The following is a 21,516-nucleotide window of genomic DNA, read 5'->3' as shown; positions in this document are numbered from 1 at the left end:
TCCAGCTAAAAAGGCCTCTTAGTCAGGATGCTTCCTGGATAGTGTATGGGAAAACAGAATTTTCCAAAGGATTTAGCTCAATGCCTTCCTCTGGTAAAAGGAGTACTGTCCAAAGGAATTTGCACCTGGTGATACAGAGCAGTCAGAAACAGTAGCATCTTACATAATGTGTGCACCTGAAAGGACAAAATTGAGTGAGGGCTGTGAAAACTTCTGACAGGGAAAACTGTAAGTGCACATAGAGAGTCTTTCAAAGATCATAAGTGTTGTTCATTACTCCTGGTTTAAAGCTTTTCCAACTTAGTAATGATGTAAGGGGCACCCTAACTAATAATAACACTGTGGTGAAAGATGATCCAGCACACTAAACATGTAAAAATTAGGATTTTTCTTCAGTGCTAATTATGCAGTGGAAATTTTCTGAAATCTAAGACCTAATGTGTTCTCTCATCACAATTTTTCTTTTAGCCAGATCTGTATTACACTTTTAAAGACAAAAAAATACCACATGAAAACATAAACATTTGTATAGCAAAACTAACTTTGAGAGACACCTGATATTATAGGCAAAATCAAGTTATAATTCACAAGGGTTTATATATTTAAATTCCTCAGGCTGTCTTGAAAACTTCATCTAAGCATATGGCCTGCTTTATCTTTTATATATATTTCTCTAATATTTTTAATTTCAAAAAAGATACTTTCTCTATGATAAATATGTAGATAATAACTATAGACACATCTTGCTACCCAATACATATAATACATTCCACCATCCATATAATATATTCCACTTTTCAATTGATTACTTATTATTACTCTCATCCAATACACACTAGGCTTCATACTTAAAACCAAATTTTTCAGTTAATGAAATCCATTGATAAATAATATTTGAAAGTGGTATTTTATTTTGATGTAATTTTGATTTGCCTTTCACACTTTATATAAGGAAAAACATAACTAAACACAAGGATGACTTGGTAGGAAGAAATATTTAAAAATAGCCCCTGGTTCCCTGCAATTCATGTCTTCACAGCATTTCCTTCAGATGAAAGTCAGGGTTAACTGTTCCCAGTTGGAATCAAACCTGATAATCTCTTCCTGTCCTAGAGAACTGCTCTTATCACCAGGAGCAGCCCCACCAGAGAACAAGGATAAAGCAGGGAAATTTGTGCAATCCTACTGCCAGTTTAAATCTGTGAGAGGGGTCAGTAAGTGAAAGGATGAGACAGTGACACCAGAGCACTCAGTGCCTTCATCTGGCCTGTTTGACTGAGGTGGCATTTAAGGATGGGATGGAAGCAGTTTCCTCTCCTGACTACACCAACTGTCAAATACAACAAAACATAAAGAAAAAATGCTGTACTTTTGTTACTAACTTACAGAAAGGCATAGATGCATTGTTTACTTCCATCTAGAAACTAGAGGACAATGTCAAAAATAAAGTTCTGCTTATCTATTTATATTTTAATTTTAAAATAGTTATTTGGGGTTTATACGAGAATATTATTAAAATAATTAAAATTAACTTGGCTTAAATGCAAGACTGAGCCATACCTGATTAAATTCTTCTCAAAAACTGTTTGGAAGAGAACAAAACCAAACTACTGGAAAAGGAAAATTAAACTATTTTGAAGGGTTTAATGCAATTTTTAAAATGAAAATTTGGGAGAAAAAAATATAAAAGCCCTGATAGCACTGTTTGTAGCTGCAATTAGCAAGCTGAAGAAATGCCACTTGGAAAATACTACAAGGAGAATCAAAACTATTCAATACTGACTTCAAGGAATTGCCCCATTTTTAATAGTTGGCTAAAAAAATACAAACTAGTTGTTTAGTTTTTGAACCTGAATCTTTTGTTGAAATTCCCAAGCCTGCAACTTATGAAGTCCCATAACTGGAATGACAGATAAGCATATGACAACTGCTTCATTTAGGAAGATACTGGGGAAGGAGTGTCAGAGCATAGGACAGCCCAGCATTGGGTGGAAATGGGGGCAAGGATGCTTAAAGGTTCTTCGAAAGGGCTGCTCTGTTCCAGGAGTTTATGGTAGAGGAAGTTTATGATGGGAGATAAGGCTGCAAAGAGGCACTTCCTCCTGGGGACATTGTTTTTAAGAACAGGAGAATTCTTTACCATTAAACAAGTTCTTTCTTTCCAGGGCAAGACAAATAAGTTGTATTTGTTGCTCATATATCAAAGTTATTTGCAAAGAAAAGCAAAAATTTCTCTGACTCATTATCAGAATATGAGACAGACCTATATTATATCACCCCAGAAGGACTTGCTTTGCATCATAGAACTACTTGACTTAAAGGAATTGAGGAAAATTGTATTTCTGTTTGTCACACAATGCCTGTGCTGGAAAAAAGTACACTTGGGTTAAAGCTCGCTATCAGTTGAGTATTTAAAACTTAAAACTCCAGTTTTAGAAATATCATGATAAAAATCTTCTGTTATATGTTAAAAGTAACCATTGCAATGTGGGGTTTCTCTGATGGTAGAAAAATATTTCTATGTTCTTTATAAACTGTGTTTCCTCAGAGGATTTTGGAACTGTAGAAAATTTTATGCTGTATCAAAAACTGTCTACCAAGGCATAAATTCAGACTTTAAGTTATTCCATTTTCTCATATACGATATTTGATTGTTTCCACACATATTCAGAATTCATTCTGCCATACCATAAAAAGACTGCTATTTTAAATTCTTTCCACATCATCTAAAACTTTCAACCTGAAAGGTTTCTTTGGTTATAATAATGTATTGTATCAATGCAGAGGTTTTACTGTGCCCTCTGGTATGAATTCTGTATTGCTAATAAAACCTTAAATTTCACTTGTCCATGTTTCATAACATGGTGCAACATATCTCTCTCCTCTGAATTCAAAATATATTAATATTTAATGCTAAAGCATAGAGGCAACACAACCACAATCAAACCATGTATTTCATATCATTATGGGGAGAGTTGGCAGAATTTTAAAGAAACTTTACTTAGTTTGCATTTTTATCTAATTTTTTCCTTTTATATACATATAAAAAGTTATCATTGCATGCATTAAAGAAAACAGATATAGAAAATTAGAATTTATTTCTTAGGTTTTCTGGCTTGGCAAATCTCTTCATTCCTAACACCTGAAAATTCTTTTGATCATTCCTCATTTTTCTTTCAGATTTATATTCTATGCCACAATGCAATGCTTCCCTGCCAAAAAAGAGCACACAACTCTATAGTGAAAGCACTTTCAGAACTCCTCAGGAAATCACTCCGTGGTCTGCAATCATTGCTTTTATTTCTGTGCCACAGAATCCTATTCCAACTTTTATCTTCCCACTGGAAAGAATTTTTCTGTTTGAAGACTCACTTCAAACAGGCTCATGCAAACTCCACTGGAGATGCAAAATAATTGTCTCTAGAAATTTCTAGATAAATGAAGCAACAATGAAAGAAGAAAAAGAAAGACTTTTTTGCTTGTTTTCATTTTTTGAAGACCTTTGCTCATGAATTTGAAGAAAAAATTGAAGAAGCAATTACCCAATGAATTTTTTTATATTTCAGATTTATATCCTATGACTGGCTTCTCAAGCATGAGACTCTTCTAATCAAAAATAATCTCCTTTTCTCCTGGATAAAATGCAAGAGCTTGGAATAAAGACAATCTCTAAAAGAGACTGTTACAAACATGATAACTCCAGGAGGGGTTATAATAGTGGCTAGACACCTTTTAGGGATTAGTAAATCAGAGGACTCAGAAACAAAAAAGAATCTTTGTTGAATCTTAGAAGGTGAAGCTCAAGACTTAGCTGCTGCTCAAATCAGTCCTTACTTTATCCTGCTGAATGCATTTCATTCCCAGCAGTCTCAGCTTGCCCAGAGATTTGAAGTTATTAAGCTTAGCCTTAAGTTACACTGGTTTATGATTTCAGAAGAAATCCTGTCCTACATAAGTCATCAACACACCAGCAAGAGTCTTGTTAACTTCAGAAAAGACAGAATTCTTCCAGAGAGGAATGAGCTACAGGACATGCTTTCTTCAGTTATGCAAGTTTAATCATGAATTACCACGGAAAAAATGACCTTCCATTAAGAATGTACTTTGTTGGTTTTTTTTTTTTTTCTTTTAAAACAGATTTAAAAGAGAAAACAAAATATTAGAACTTACATTCAATATCAAGGTACATGCTCTTTTGGTGCCCACCAATTCTACTTGCCGCTTCACAGTCATATCTCCCTGAATCTGACAACTTCACATCTTTAATATGCAGTGACGACTTCCCATGCTGCCCCTTGACTTCTATACGGCCATCTGGGCTCTGTTTACATTGATTCAGGAAAAAAGAAGGTTTTATATGTTTATATCTGCATACCAATGTAGAATTTATATTTATTAAACACTACTGATAAGAATGACTGAAAGCATCTCTTCACCTAGGGTGAAGTTATTACTGACAGCTAAGCAACTTCTAAATTGTCCAAATAAATTAAAAAAAATTAAAAAACATGTTTTCTTTCTAGACAGTATAATAAAAGAAACAAGTACATGCTTAAAGGAACATTGTCAAGGGAAACCACAAAATGTATCAAATTATAACAGCAATAGTGAAATACATACTCAAAACTTCTTTGTGATCTCACTCACTGTGTTATGATGCTGTTAAGAAAAATGCATAGATACAACACTATATCTTAGATTACACACAGCATTATCTCTGGTCCTTACCACTGCAGCTGTGAAACTGAACAGAAGTAATGCCTCAGAAAATAAGAAAAACCCAGAATCTCAAAACTGTTAAAAAAACTTGAACTAAAAATGCAACTAGAATTTCTGGATTTCAATTCCTTTTCACTACATGGAAAAGGCATGAAAAAATGAGTGCTGCCTTTCAAGTTTCTAGAGCACAAACTTTATAGAAAACACTCAGCCATAAGGACTCCCCTTGCCCCTCCCCCTCCCTCCCCACAATTTTTTTAAATTTAATGGGTATGCAAATATTAGGCAAAACTAAACAAAAAAAAAAAAAAGTCCTCTTCTTGATGCTTCAAACTTTATGAAAAATTATGCCTGAGGAAAAAGAAGTTATTTTCTTCTGCTCTTTGCTTAAAGCATCATACAATACTTTGTGCTGGAAAGGACCTTAGAGCTCATCTCATTCCATCCCCCTTCCACTTCACCTTCCACTGGATCAGTTTGCCCAGAGCCCCATCCAGCCAGATCTTAAACATTTCCAGGGATGGGACAGCCACAGCTTCTCTGGGCAGCCTTTGGGAAATGTGTTGTGCTTTGTCATCTCTCACTATTTTGTTTAAGGGAAAAAATCTCCAAACATGATTAAAAATACTGATGTTAACCTACCTTCATTATTGTATGGTGGAAAAGGGATGAAAACCCAGTAATTATTTCAGTGCATGATGTTACACTTGAAGCAGATTTTTATCTTCAATTCTATAATACACACACCCAAGTTTTCTGCATATTTCACTCAATACTCACCAAGTGGCAGCTGATGTTTAAGTGGTTGAGCTTTAAACTCATTACAACTGTTCTTTGACTTCATAAAGGAAATATGTCACAATTTATACCTTAAAATATTTGATGTAAAGCAGTCAAATGAAGCATGCTGTTTATCATGATTTCTACAGAAAGAAAAGGATCCCAATCCTATGTAAGAATCCAAGCAGAGTGAATTCTGATTCCTGTGAAAATGACTCATCATAGGTATATAAATTAAAGTTGAATTCTAACCCAGGAGCCAAAATAAACCTCTTTGAATTGTGTTTAATTTGCTAGAAATTAGCAACTTAGACCACTTAGCTATCAATTTTAATACTGAAAATTCATTTTCCATAATATACTCAAAAAAAGAAAATAAAAGTTATGATTTTTCTAGTAAGCATGTTACAGTAGTGAACATCATGGCTTTTGGAAGGAATTCCTTGGCTAATTAAAATGAAGTTTCTTTTAAAAAAATTGTTTTGTAATTTCTGATGCAATGCTATATAAATAAGCTTTTATATGTATGTACATATATATAAATACTGTACATAAATGTAAATGCTCATTTATAAAGCATTATATCTATTGTTTATATGTATGTAGAGCAAGTACATTCTATGACATAGTTAATACAAGTTATGAGTATTTTCTTCTTTATTTGAATATTTAGCATGTAATACCATGGTCAAACCACATTACTCCTACCTAAAACATACATATACTTCAGAAATCTGATTTCTGATTTTTCCTTAAAGAAAAATATTTCCTTAAGAACTTACATTTAAAATGGTGAAACAACCTGTGACAATGAATCATAGATAAAATAGTAAATACTTTATTAGTGATTCATTAGTTCAAAACTAATCCCAAATACTTTAGTTCACTAATGCATATTTAACTATAAGTAACTCCATATATCCCTAAGCACATATATGAGTACTAACAGATGTAATAAAAAAAAAAAAAAAGAAAATAAGCACGACAATCCTTAAATTAAATAGGTTTCACAGTAATTTCTTAATCTCCTTTTAGTTTATTTAATTATTTTCTAATACTGATGGAAGAAATTTTGACTCTACTCAGTATAACTTTCCTATGTTCTCACATTCTCTTATTCAAATGTGGATGATGTAATATATCTTAGATTTATAGGTAGGACAAGACCCAAACTATAAATACTAATAAATACTCTGAATAATAGCTAATAAATACTCTGAATAATAGGAGATTTTCATATATCATTTATTCTGATAATCAAATATATGGTAAGAAACACTGTAAGAGGGATTTACTAGGTTCAAAGCCCATAAAACAAATAAAACAATGGTAGGCAAGAAAATTTCACTTGAATTATATTAAAAATATGCATTTACTAAAGACAATTTCTACTTTTTTTAGGTTCTTGTGTTAAAATTGCATACTAAATCAAGCAAAAATTCTAAAATGTGTTCTGCTTCATTGCTTATAATGGATGGTATACTGTGGCTTTTTAATAAACAGTTTACAAAGTCCTGTTTCCTATTGTGCAGATGGATTGGTGTACAAATCCATCATTTATTTCTTTTACAAAGATATTGCAATACCTGATTAAAAATATACTGATAGGCTGGCATTCCTGAAGAAAGAAACACATGAAAGAAAACAAGACTGTAAAAACAGACCGAAGAAATTCCATTACAACCTAAGAAATAACTAATTAAACAAATAAATGAATGAAAGGAAATGTTTTGATGCAGGTGTCTCCATCTGTGAGAGGATTCCCAGAATATGAGGGAGATCACCACATGCAAATCAAAATGCTAGTTAGGATGGTGAAGTTTCACAAGGACTTCAAAAACACTGGCGTGTCTGTATTTTGTTTCTTTCTGCTATAAATGAGACAAGAGAGATCTGGGTAAATGATTCAAGGACGTGATGACACAAAAAAAGCAGATAAGAGTGCAGTTGGATATGAAAAGAAGCAATGTAAGAAACTGGGACAAAAATCAAATATGCAGTGTTATCTGAAAAAACTGAAGATACACTATTTCTATTTTTCTGTTATTGTAAAGGACATCATTAAAACCAGGATAAACTGACAAAGCAGAGCTTTCTAACCATTGCTATCATCTTTCTGAGGTTAATTTCTCTTCTGCACTAATTATGGAGAGCACACATTAGCACTATGACTGGCACCATAACACCAAAACATGAAGAGAAAGAGACACAGGTATGGGAACCCTACACCTGCCCAGTAATCCTTAGCAGAAATCCCTACCAGGAAGGAAGCTTTGGAGTTGCCAATGGGCCAAAGCCAAAATACAGATATAATCTCTATAAATTAACAAGGTTAATAACTCTGAAGCCTGCCTGAAATAATAATGGATACCCACTAAATTGTGACATTCTCTTCTTTTTTTCCAAATGTTATAGCATGAGAGATGTAGAACTTTTATTTTCTTTTTATTGCTTAATAATGATAAAGAGCATAAAAGAGACAGAACAAACCCCTAGACAGTCAGAATAGTCTCTGTGGCCCATCCCTCATGATTTGTGCTCATTCACTGAATTACTCAGTATCTCCTCCCACCATGGAGAATAAAAAAATACTGAGGTCTCAAAAACTTGAAGTTAAGACAATCCCATACAGATTTACATATTCTTTGGGAACAAAAATTATGTTAACAGACCCTTCCACTCTTAGTCACTGGAAAAATGATGAAGTCTTCAGAAGTTACATTTTCACAGCATTTTAGAATTCATAATAAAGTCTAAGAAATAAATACTTTTCATGGTTAATGCTCATTGTAGAATTTCATAAAAGTCATAAATAAAAGTGGGGTTTTGGAGGCTTTGGTGGTGGGGTTTTTTCTTCTTCCATATCTTTATCACCAGCATAAAACTATGATACTAACAAAAAATCTTCAGCAGAGCCTTTGAACAATGTTTTACTTAGGTAAAATCACTTTGGGATTTTATCCCAATGAAAAGCACATTCCATAAATTAGGAAGCAAGAAAGCACTTTTATTTTGAATACTGATAGCAATCTAGTTCTCTGACATCGTTAAAGGAAACTCTTCTGTACAAGTCTGCAAGTAAAACTATCCAAAATGCCACCACATAAAAATTATCTTCTGGGGAAAAAAAAAAAAAAAAAGTGAAAATTTCCTGCACTTGCAATTTTTTTCCTTATAATATATAGTTAAACACAAAAGACTTCTATGCTAATTAAAAAATGAGAGGTGTTGCACAAGTTGAGATTAGTGCTGCAGGTTCTGTAAAAGTACATATATAGTTTGGTTCTGATACAATTTATGCCTACTTTACATGTTATGTTATTTCTTGACTTATTTTTTCATGATTATGCTTCCTGAATGTCTTGCATAATTTGTAGTTCCACATGTGAATACTCCCAAAGGCCTGACCAGCTGATGCTGACCTGACTGGTCTATGCTCAGCTTCAAAGACAAGTACCAGAGCTCCCAAGGCAGGACGAGAACAATGATAACTCCAAATTTCAAGGATTCCACTTGCAGAGTGGATGGTGTTGCGATGAGACAACAACATCCACATGGAGACAAGGATAGCTTCTGAAACAGAGTAAATTATTCAGGGGCCATGGAGTTTTCCATCTGCAAAATTCCACTGCCATTTTAGAAATATCAGTTTAATTTTTTAGGAGAAGAGAGTTGGCTGATCCCGGTGCTCAGAAATTGTTTGTTTCCAAACTGTAGAAAGTTGCACTTGGCCAGAGGTGGATGGTGTGGTTAGTGGATGAGTTTGATTTATCAGCCATTGCTCCAACTCCCACTGAGAAAAAGTAGAACCAAATGAGGTGAAGTTGTAGGGCTGCCAAAAACTTGCATTTTGAGTTGGCTGAAAACAAGAATGGAAGGGAGGAACACTTGCAGAAACTGGTGACTCATTTGTAGCTGGGTTTTAGTAATATGTTTGAATGGTGAGGGCAGCTGACTTCCCTCCTTGAGTTTACCACTTGGCTGCCAAAGTACTCCTTCAACCCCTGAAGTCCAAGTGCAAGACTGCAAGCAAAACAATCCCTTCATTTAAATTCTAGACAAGTTGAAATACCTTTTTTAAAATTTATTTAAACTTTTAAAGCTTATTCCCGAGCTAAGTGCCATCACTGTCCATAGTTAAAATGCTACAGGTCAGTTTTGCCTGTCAGATTTACCAAATATATCTTCTGACACCTTTCGTACCTTACCATTATTTTGGAGGTGCGCTGCATATATTAACCATGGAAAAGATGAAGAGATAGTGGCTTAGAAGTGAGACTGTGCTTTTCTTTTGCAAAACATGGAGCAATCTACTAAAAACCAGTCACTGTAAGAACATGTAATTTGAGTAAAATCTGCAGGTGTTTTAAATTTCCAGCAAAGGATCTGTTTCAGATGTACATGGTTGAAGATCCTCATACTGCAGGGGAGAGGACTGGAAAAATCATAGTTCTTCCTTCTTTGGATCAAACTGTTAAAATTTTCCATCTCATTGTTTTGTCTTGGTTATGTCTCCAGTACACACTACTGAATTTTCAAGGAGAAAAAAAACCACTGATTAACAGAATAATCTTTGGAATTTCACAGCTAACAATTTTTAGGAATTTTGCTGATTTCAGGTTGTTTTCGCATCCACACAAGAGGTAACTTGAGATCATATACTTCAGGCTGATGCTTCTTATATGTGAGATTTAAGCAGATCTTAATTGCCAATGAAAATGTTTCTTGAAGCAGCATGAAAGAAAAGAGCTTCTGCAACCTGACATGCTGATACTAAATGATGATAAAACTCCAGAAGTCTGTTAAATGTACGTGACCAGCAATTCCTAGTCTGAAAATCTACCTTTGATGATGAGAGAAAGGGCTGTTAGTCTCAACAGCCATCATCGTGTAGAAGCTGATGGAAGCTCCCTTCTGGGTTATGGATGGTATATTCACAATACTCCCCATTCTCTTCAGGTAAATGTATTCTATCCATGCACCTGTTGGAGACAGCAGAAAATTCCAGAGTATTGCTATGTGCATATGCCTTATTGTCCAGTGAATCAGAATAATGCTACAGCAGTGTCTTGGACTTCAGTGATTTTTATAGGAGACCTTGTGATATTTTAAAACTTCAGCTTGTTAATTATACATGTCAGCATGCTGCAAATTCCTGAATTTCTAGGAATATGCTTTTCCACAAAGAAGAAATTATTGAAGCAGCTATTGGTTGTAGATCTATAGTGTAGCACCAGGGAAGTCACAAGAACACCTAATGTTGAAGAAAAAACACTGTTGTTTTGATTTTCTGTTCAGCTGCAGACACACCAGTTACTTTTATAGATTTCAGATTGTAAATGGCAGCAGGTTCTATGCAGGTTGTTAGCTGCATGTACAGTCTCAGGAAAAAATGTGTTCTTGAATGCTTCGTACAACTTTTTGAAATTATGAACTGATATTTCATTGATTCATGCTGGCATTTCTTTCAAAGTTTAGTCATTATGCAAAGAGATGACACATGAAATCCTGACACCAAACACTTACTAAGACATGAAATGGAAAACTGAACTTCTTCCCTTCGTTGGTTTTTACTCAACAATGAATATGTAAGAAAAATATTTAAGAGAGAAGAATATGAGCATCCATTCAAGATTACTTCTGCTAAAGATGCAAATCCTAGATGTAAATCACAAATCTTAATGATGCAGATCAGAAGAAAGAAATGGTTGATGATTTTTAATGGCAAAAATATTAGCATTATATCAAATAAACTTGTACAGTAGAACAAGCATTAGTGTTGCCCATGATAAATGGCAACAGTAACCACAAATGAGTCTTTATAAATATAACAGAAATACTACAACTCCAATAATTGCATTTTTACTTTGTAATTAGAAATCCTGTTTCACTCATAAATGCAGTATTCAATGGCTTTACTCCTAAGAATTTTGCTGATCTCAATCTACTCCAACACTGCTATGATGCCATTAAAATAGGTGACTCAAATGGATTCAGGCCAGCTAAATTCTCAGGGAAGAAGACCTTTAAGTACAATGTTCTTATTCAATACAGACCTCACAGAAAACAGCCACTAAAAATAATGATTTTACTATACAATTCTGTCTTAGCTTAGACAATCAAATATTACTGTAACTTGGGACTGAAGGTGGTTGTTCTGTAATTTTAGTGAGCAGCAAGTGAAAACATGGGGAAAACATAAAAAGGAAAGAAAACAAAAAAAATCTGTGGCTGAGCACACATGAAGACAAATCATGTCAGCTTACTGCATTACAAAATGGACAAAAAAACCTTGAAGCTGACCCAAGGCAGGGTGATGAATTGTCAACCCTTTTCTACTTTTTCTTTTTCTCTTTAAAGAAAAACAAGCACTGTCAGCCAGTATCTGGGAGATTAAAACAGGGAAAGGAAAAGCAGGAAAATTTTGTACAAAATTTTTTTCTATAGTGTTATTTTCCCTCCTGTATTACTTAGATAATTTGAATTAAAATGTTCAAGTCATTTTAACTGAACAAAGAAAAATTTCTTGGTTTATTTTGTTTAAACTTGGACTGATAACAAATTTTTAGCTATATACAGGTTGTATACCTCTCCTGCCCATAAAACATTGCTGTAATATATGACAACCTTTAAAATTACCACTACTGCTACAAGAATTTCAAGCAGAGCTTAATTCATGTGTATTTCATTTTCACGGAATTTTTATTCAAATTTTAATACAGTCTAGCTCTAGTGGCAGGGATAACTGATTTAGTGAGGGTATGCAGAAAAAGAAAGAAAAGAAAAAAAAAAAAAACTAAATTAAAACAAAATCATGATTTGAGTTTCTGGGTTGTTCAGTAGCAGCTTGAGATCACTCCCAGTTCACCATAATGTATATTTTACTAAAATGATTTTGGCTGGACAGGAGATAAGAAGTCTGCCTGGAAACTGGGCAGTGACAGAGACCTGCAGGGGCACATGGAAGCAACAAGGCTCCCTTAGGAGAAGGAAAGTCATGGAAGGCCAGAAAGAGGCACAGCTTGAGTCACAAGGTGAAGGGAATTGTCAGCAGGATATTCCTAACCTCACAGATCACAAAGTCTTTGCTCACAAAAACTGATAATTCTGGAGGATTTTTTTCAGCTGAAGAAACAAAAGGAAATTACTGCAGTAGCAAGCAAATGGAGAACGTGAGGTAACCTGGACATACCTGAAAGGGCATATGTTTTCAAATAATTTTATTTATTTGATGTCCTGAATACAGTTCTCAATTTCTCTATTTGCATGCTTATATTCATAAATATGGATATAAATAAAAGCTTATGCTGGATATATCAGTTAAATTAGATATTTTCTATTACAGAAAAATGTTCTACAAGAGTTTGAAATAAGTTGGGAAGCAGAGATTGCAACCCATATGTTGTTGTCCTGGGGAAAGTCTCATTGAGAAAATAAAAACCTCTAAGCCAGTCTCTTTCTTCTTTTCAGTCAGCTTGCAGGATTCCCTACTCAGCTGTACACATTCAGACATGGAATATATTATTAAATTATCAGAAGTTATGTATTAGTACATCATGGAAGAAACAGATCTCTAATAACACATTAACTGAAGAGAATATGTGGATAAATTAATGACAGCTGAAATATTAGTCACAGTTTTAGAATTCTCTGGTATGCAGGTAATTGGGAGAGAAGACTGGGACCTGGAGGAAAGTAATCATTTTCTGTGTGAGGAAGAAAAGGAGCAGGAGGATTGAGTAAAAAAGTGTCAGAAGCAGCCCTTTAACCAAATTATGTAACCCTGAGGAATTTATTGTTATGTATAGGCTACTTATAGGACATATTAGAGCATGTTAGATGTTCATCTTGCAGTAAAGATTTCTACATGCTACTAATTAATTGAATTTTGCCACAAATGTTACAACTTCATTTGCACAAGCAGGAATTTATAGAAAGGCAAAAAAAAAATCATTTTATTGCTAATACCAATATTTATGCAACACTTAGAAATTTTAATAACACAGTTTGAGACCATGCATAGATGGGAGTTCTTTTGACCATGAAGCAAAACTCAGAACTATTTCCCACTTATGCAGTCCTAAGAAATATGGTTTGCTGAATTTTATAAGCTGTCAGTAAGGGGTGGTGCAAACAGTCTTTACTTTTCCCAATGTACAGAAATTATACTTTTGCATTATGGTTAAGATGAAGTTTCATAGCCTCCTAACTAGCAAGACATTCACTGATAAATCATCATTGTCCTGTTCAAGTGTCACAATTTCACTGTCTTTGAAATCTAGGAATTAATAATAGGAAAAACACTTTATGAGTAGATACACATGGAGAGATTACACAATGAGAATGTGCCAGGAAAATATATAATTTTTAATAAGCATACTAAGGACATTAATAAATTATCAAGAACTAATTATTACACAGAGCTTAGATAAAAGAAACAAACAAGGGATTGAGAAATTGACAGCAAGCCTTTGCTTTCATCCTGGCTTTGCCAAAAGTTCTGAAGACTTAAATTCTCCTAAATTATACAGGTACTCAAAGAGCCTTTCAGGTCAGGAGACCTGCAGACATTTTAATAACATGAAACACATTTTGCCAACGTTGCACTTGTGATTTTGCCACTGATTAGGCTCTCTCTCAATGTAAGCAGGATGTAGAAAATGCAACACTTCTTAAGGGTCTTGAGAAAGTCCTGCAGTAGATCAGGGAATAATGGCTCCAGCTGACTCCAGTCTCTAAAGCATGGATGTATTACCTGAGACTCATCAGGTGGACATTCTCTATTTCACCAGACAAGCTACAGCTATTTGGAACTTCTTAAACCACTAGCAAATAACACAAGTGATACTTAGGCTGAAACTCATGAAACAACTGTTTGTATTGTAGAAGAAACAAGTGAATATTCCAATCCAAGCTGTGTTGGTACTGTAGAAAATGTAAGTCCATGAAAAGTTCCCTAATAATTTCATTCTTCATTAGTGTAACAGACCTAGTATCATCACTGATAACAAAATGGCAAAAACTAGAATTGCATGGGAAATAAATGCCATTTCCAAGCCTTTAGAGATTTATTTCAGCCAGTACATGCAGCCCTAAAACCTAGAGAAAGTACCCCAAAAATATCTTTTTATGGAAGGAAATGGATTAAACAGAAAACAGTTTTAAAATTTAATAAATAAAAATTAGGTGTAAAAAAGAGCATTCATCCATTCACAGAACAGATTACAATTATGGACTTAATTTAAGGTATCCCATTAAAGAACTGCTTATATTATTCATGTTCTCAAATCAATGTCTTTCCCTAGTTTTTTTTAAGCTCTTAATACAGAAGATGTATTAAATTTTACATTTTCTTGCCCTTTTGTCTCCTCTGAATAATCAAAAACTTTGTTTCTGCTTACTTAATTCTTTCCCAGCAGAAAGTGACCATAAAGTTTTACTGAAAGGAAAATTGTACAGAAATGAGAGAATTCTGAGCTGGTGTAATACCAGTACAGACAGCCATGCACACAACACGAATCCCTCTGTCTCTGGGTATGTACAGGCACTTGGGCTTACTATGAATAACAGATAATTTGCCTTCTATCCCAAAAGAGGAACAAATCTGAAGGTCCCTCTGGTCATGTGGCCAATATTTAGTACTGAGTTGTTAATACAATCAATATCTCAAAATAATTACTAGCTTAATTTTTAGCTTGATTTACACATCACTGCAGACACTGTAACCTAAAGGATTGTGTGGAGCTCAGACAACTGTTTGAGCTACTTGAGAACTTGAAAATTTCCCCATTGGCTCACAGTTTTCCCATTTCCTCAGGTCACACGGGAAAGCTGCTCTTTCTTTCCAACTGAACACAATCCTAATCCTGCAAAATCAATCTTCTTGCTCAAATACTGTCACTTCCCAAAACTAGAGACAGATGAAGGAACACCAAAAAGTATTCAGATTTCCATGGATCAGAGGGCTCCTGAAATTCTACTCTTCAGTGCTCAAATATGGCCATTTATTTGCTTATGTCACAGGGTATAAGCCTCTATATATCTCAACAGCATTAATTATCTTACATGTAAGTGACCCTCTTGGTCAAGTTCATTTATTCACCTTCTTCCAGTCACACTATTCTTGCTCTCTAATTTCAGAGTCTTAATATGTGAAGCCCACTACAATTCATTTGGGGTTTAAAACCAAAAGAGAAGAGAACTTTGATGCCTGATTGAATTGTTTCAGAGTGTTTCAATTGCAACATCATCAAACACAATTGTGGCTGGCTACATAAATTATTCTGGATTTCAGGCCTGTGCCAATATTGCAACAACAAAAACATTCATCTGATAATGTAAGTAGGAGCTTTTCCCAGGGTTATAACCTGTTTCACCACAATATGTAGGTGGAACAGGTTATAACAATTTTCTCCAATACAGCAAAGAGATTGGCATTGTGTATTTTCCAGCTATTCAAAGGAGAATTATTCAGAAAGAGCAGGATTTTGATAGATAGGAAAAAAAAAATATTCCTGGAATCAATTAAAATACCCTAGGTACATCTCTGTTTTCTGTGATTCATTTCAAATAAAGACCTGATCCTTGATGAGCAAGAATTTATTATGGCTCACATTTCAAAAAGAAGGACAACATATTTCACTGACACTGTAAGACTGCTTCTTTTTGTGCAGGGAAAACCAACATAAACAGGGAGTAAAAAAAATCAGATTCTTTTTATTAACATTTAAAATAGCTGAAGTGAAGTTAATAGGCTTGAGAAAAAACAGACTTGACCTTTCAAAGAAAAATATTATCTTTGTCTATTGCCTGATCATGAAAACTATTAAAAACTCTACAAGCTCCATTCTACAAATATCTATGATTTGCATGCAAATACAAAGTGAATTTCAATTTGGAAAATAAATTAATTATTAGCCTGAACTCTGCAATATTTAGAAACAATGTCAAAGAAAATTTCACAGGGAGAACCAGGTTATTGTAATGGAAGAAAGTAGAATTCAAACTGTTTCTGCAGTGTTCATTATAAAATTAAAGATCACAGGCTGGGTTTTCCTTGGTGGTACAAGAAGAATAGTATAAGGTATTTAAGAGACATTCAGTGAATCTGTATGAAATAGAGTACATGGTACAGTAAAGAATAGAGCATAAAATCCTACCCTAAATCCAACACATAAGTTGCAACTGGGACCTCTCTGTTTTGGCTCCTTTCCTTCATTTTATGTGTTTAGATCATAAATTCCTCAGGGTGTGCAGCATATGCCTCTTTGGACACATGCTGCATACAGTGGAGCCACTGTCTCATATCAAGCCCCATCTGTTAATGTGATTTGTATTCCAAAACAGGGCTTGAAATGCTAATTACCAATAACATTGATCAGCATTCATACTCCTGCTAGAATTAGATGCTATGAAAGTGGGGCACTAAACTCTGTCCTCACACTTCTGCAGCACACACAGGAATCAGTGACAATTTTGTATCAGCAATCAGGATGTGCTGTCCTTCAGGGAAGTGTGTAGAGATGCATGTGCATGCCCAAAATCCATTTCATAACTGATTATGCCAAATTGAATCCAATCAATCTATCTTTCCTCCCGTTCTAAAAAAAGCAGCTCTGCTCCTGCCTCCTCTTTTCCCTGGGAAAAGGGCCAGGCCTGCTGGAGGCACAGAGGTCTGTGGGAATGTGCCATTTGAAATCCCAGCTGGAAGGGGCACGGCCAGGTTGGCACATCCGTGCGAGGACAGGCAGGGCTGGGGAGCTGGGGACTGGAAGGACACAGGCAGAGTTCAGGCACCAAGCAGACAGCTTTAGCTTGACACTGGAACAGCAGATGAAGCTGTGGCCTTGGACTAAGCCTACTTTTCCATTTTTCCACCTTTAATGGTGAGACAAACACCTTCCAGCACGCACTGCCATTCATTTATTCATTGCCCACCCTCCATGTGTTTGTGGGCTATACAGGCACAGAAGGATTACTGAGGTCAGCTAATCTGACCTCCTGGAAAACTTTTCATTTAACTTTCAAGAGAAGACAGAGGAAAGGGAAAGACCCCTATATTTCAAATTCTTGATGAAACAGAGACCACACACTGTGTGCTAGATTGTTCTAAGAACTAAATGATAAAAGGACACAGGAAAAGGCTTCTTTGCTTCTGGATTGAACTCACTTGGCTTCAACTTTCAAATACACACTTCTGAGGTACTGAAAATCCTTTATCAAAGCTGTATTTTCCAAAGAGATAATTACAGAGCTCATACTCATTAATATTATCCTCCTTAAGCCCAGCTGGGTTACTTCTTTGATCTATGACTTTGGTGCATATTTTCCATTCTTTTGGACACAATAAATTCAAAACTCAGGAAAGTATGTCCCAGTAATAAGATCTATCATTGGATAGAAAACATTTTGAATCCAGGCAGGCTCAGAATGATCTCACATTTAGCATTCTTCCTAATCCACATCAGGTATGTTTCCATTTCAGCAAAATAAGAACCATATGATTGAGGAGATACACTCTAAGTTAAAAAAGGTAAAATTACAAAAATAAGAACAGCACTTTATGTATTCTTTAATGATCATTGTGTTAATATAAAACTGCCTGAGCAGTTTTTCCATCCTCTGTGCAAAAACCATCCCCTAAAGATACTCTTAATTCAACAGAAATGATGAATAAGGTGCAGTTGATATCAAGAAAAAATTGACCTGATAAATAAAAAATATGAATCCCTTGAATAAAGAAAATAATTTTTATGTTTATGCATCATTTACGTTGTTGCATGATGGGATATTATTTTAAAAGTTATCACATATAAGTAATGTTTTCAATTTAAGACTATGTTCTATGTTGCTCTACCTCGACTTCTTCAATTCACCTTTTCCTTCTCTTTCTGTGTGCAAAACACTGCTGTAATATTTAACAACTATTCAATAATCACTGCCAGTTTTGTTCCCTATTTCCCTAATTTGGTAGGAAAGCACAAGCCAGGCTTTTGGCAACCCAGACCAGGAGGACCACGGGGCAAATATAGCAGCATATTTTATAGGTCAAGGACATCTTCAGTATTTCAGAACATTTATTCAAGCTTCAGCAAAAACTCTCCCATGAGCAATACACAGAGTTCTTTCTTTGGCAAGAACAAAGGAAAGCACATAACTGTATTTATTCTCATTCTTTTCATCTTCCACACAGAGTCTGTCAGCACAGCAGTAGGAAGTGAATATAGATTTTCAGCTGGTTATCACTATTACTGAGTTGAACCACATTTCAGGGGATATTCCAGCAACACGTCAGTTTAACCACCTGCAGCTGGAATTAAGAATATAAGACTGTCTTATACCAGCACTGGATAAATTTCAGGTTTCAACTGCACCAACATTTAGAGTTTTTTCTGCTATTTTCTCTCATTTTCAATATCTTTTATTGAAAGTTATTTTGGGAACATTTCAAACATGAGTGAGTGGCTAACATTTATAACCTTTGAACAAAGCATAGTCTTTGCAAGTCAGAAAGATGACCTTTAACTTGAAATATTTAAAGAAGAGAAAAACTGTTTTGTCTTAATGCAAAGCTATTAGAAAAAAATAATATATAAATACTGCTATATTGCTGCAAAGTGGAAATCACAGAACAGGAAAATGGTAGACAGAGCCTCACATGCACTGCCTCAATTCCAGGAAAGGTCAAGTCAGAGACTAGACCAGACCTTCTCCTTTACAACACAAAACCTGAAAGTATATAATTCCTTAACATACAGCCATTCCCTATGAACTAACAGACTTAGTATCTAATTCCATTCATGGCATGGTTGCTATCTGGGTTTTCACCTGTGTGTGTTTTTAAAGCAACAGCTATGCATATGCAAGAAGAAAGTATTTTACTATATAATTACCTAGAGTAAAAATTACTAATGAGTTACCCAGGAAGGTGATATCTCTTACTTCAACCACTACAGAGAAATTCTGTAGTCTATGTCAGGAAATGAAGAAGAAAATACTTGCTCAAGTACTTAAATAATTATTAAAAAGGGGAAAAGAAGAATAACTCTGCAGAAACACAGCTTGCTATAAGCATGGTCAGGAATTTCATTGCACCATTCCCTTTTCATTGCACCACTCCACCTAATTACAGCTCCTTTTTCCACACTAACTGACTTTCTCTGCTGTCATACAGCAATCTTGCTCTACTCAACTTACTTTTGAAATAAAATATTAATATGGGGAGACAAAATGGGAAAATAGGCTCAGTTTGTCTTCAGTGACAGGAAAACATTGGAAGAAAAAAAGGGGAAGGGGGAAATAAAGAACTATGGAGTATTCAGATTTTTTAAATTTAAAATATCTTTAAGCTCCACTGTATTTTGAGAGTTACTGGACAGAATCCAAATATTCTGAAGAAGGGCTACATGTAGCCATAAAAATCAAGATGAAATTGAAACCATCAGTAAGTATTATGTTTGACAATTTAAGCTACAAAGATGAATTGCCTTTCAGTATTTGAATGCTTTTTTCTTTTTTCTTTTTTTTAAATGAAAAATTTAGAATGTCCATGTCTCTCTTACTGCCTTAGAAAATAGCAATTCCTTCTAATTCCAGAGGAATCCATAATCAATCTGTCTTTAAATTAATTTTCTGCTTACAAGAAGATTAGGCAGACAATGCATATTTAAATAATTTATATATAAGAGGTAGATTTACCTTGTCACCTTCAGAGAATGTCATTCCATCAATGGCCCTTTTCCAAGTAATCTCTGGAACAGGTTCTCCTTCTGCTTCACAGATGAGGGTTGCTTTCCCATTCTCAAATGTGGTTTCATTTTTAAGTTGTATTATTTGAGGCTGCACTGTTAAAAATACAAATTGCATTACTGATCCTGCACAAATAATGTAATATCAAAATCTATCTTTAAAACCACCATTTTTGGTCCAACAGCTCAGCTTTTATATATATATATATATATATATATTTTTTTTTTTTTTTTTTTTTTTTTTTTTTTGTATTAACTTAAGCTTGAGTGTTATTATCTATAAAAGCAGTTAACTTTTCTGACTTTAAGTTGCACAATGACCATTTCTGTATGTCCTATGAGCTAGACACCCTGCTTCCTTGGTGGGGTAGAGTGGGATGGGTCCTGGCTGGCCTGGCGTTGGTGCTTTTTTTCCCCTTAGGAACAAGCTGTCCAGGAGCTGTGGAGTCTCCCTCCCTGGAGATAACCAAAACTCAGCTAGATTTGTCCCAAGATATCTACTCTGTCTGACTCTGGATTAGATGGTTTCTAGAGGTGCTTTCCTATCTCAAGCATTCTTTGATTCTAGGAAAACCAGTGTTTGTCTTCAAATGCACATTATTCAGAAAAAAAATAGGAATTATTACCATTCTTTGACTTTGATCTTTAGCAATGTTTCACTGGCCTACATGAATTACAGGGTTTAACAAAATCCCCCAGCAAAAAACACATTTCACTGGTATTAACGCTTTGGAGAACTGAAGAGTCCTCTGTTACAAAGGTGTTCATCCTTACTTACCAAGTAAACTGATGGTAAGATACATTTTAAAAAGTTCAGATATTGTTTGCCTTCTTCAAATCATTCCACTTTATAGCCTCAATTACATATCAGCTACATCCTTCAATCTATACTGCACCTTATCAGGTTATTTATACATACAATACAAATTCTGGTTACATGGGAATACTTTTACCTAGAGGATTTATCTGTACAATAAGTCTGTTTTAGTACTGTGCATAGAATATTACTCTCTTCCATGACATTCAAGTATCTTCATTAATTTTTTTCTCCTATATATTACCTCATATATAATGATTCATAAGTTTCTCTGAACCTCTTCCCCTGATACACTGAAGAAGACACTCATCCCCCTGAAAAACCCAACATGTAATCCTGTAATAAGAATATGATTCAATATGTTTACACCCAAAAGCAGTGAATAAAATTTACATGAGTTAATCAAAATTGGGCAGCTCTTTAGATGAACTTCATCAGCTTTATGTACTTTTG

The 21,516-nt window shown here is 34.6% G+C and overlaps 1 protein-coding gene across 3 annotated transcripts in view; it reads right to left on the bottom strand.

The window, feature by feature from the left end:
• NCAM2 (neural cell adhesion molecule 2) overlaps window positions 1-21,516 on the bottom strand; it is a 267,992-nt gene that overhangs the window by 83,172 nt on the left and 163,304 nt on the right. For all 3 annotated transcript variants that reach the window (XM_050978893.1, XM_050978895.1, XM_050978903.1), the window contains exons 8-9: window positions 20,197-20,342; window positions 4,171-4,321 (exon numbers count right to left, since the gene is read on the bottom strand). In XM_050978893.1, the coding sequence (XP_050834850.1) occupies window positions 4,171-4,321; window positions 20,197-20,342 (297 nt within the window). The remainder of the gene's footprint in view (window positions 1-4,170; window positions 4,322-20,196; window positions 20,343-21,516) is intronic.

This window comes from Serinus canaria, chromosome 1 (genome assembly GCF_022539315.1).
Source record: "Serinus canaria isolate serCan28SL12 chromosome 1, serCan2020, whole genome shotgun sequence".
NCBI classification, from domain to species: Eukaryota; Metazoa; Chordata; class Aves; order Passeriformes; family Fringillidae; genus Serinus; species Serinus canaria.
Note: the sequence above shows the minus strand (reverse complement) of the source record. Positions and strands in the feature narration are given on the sequence as shown.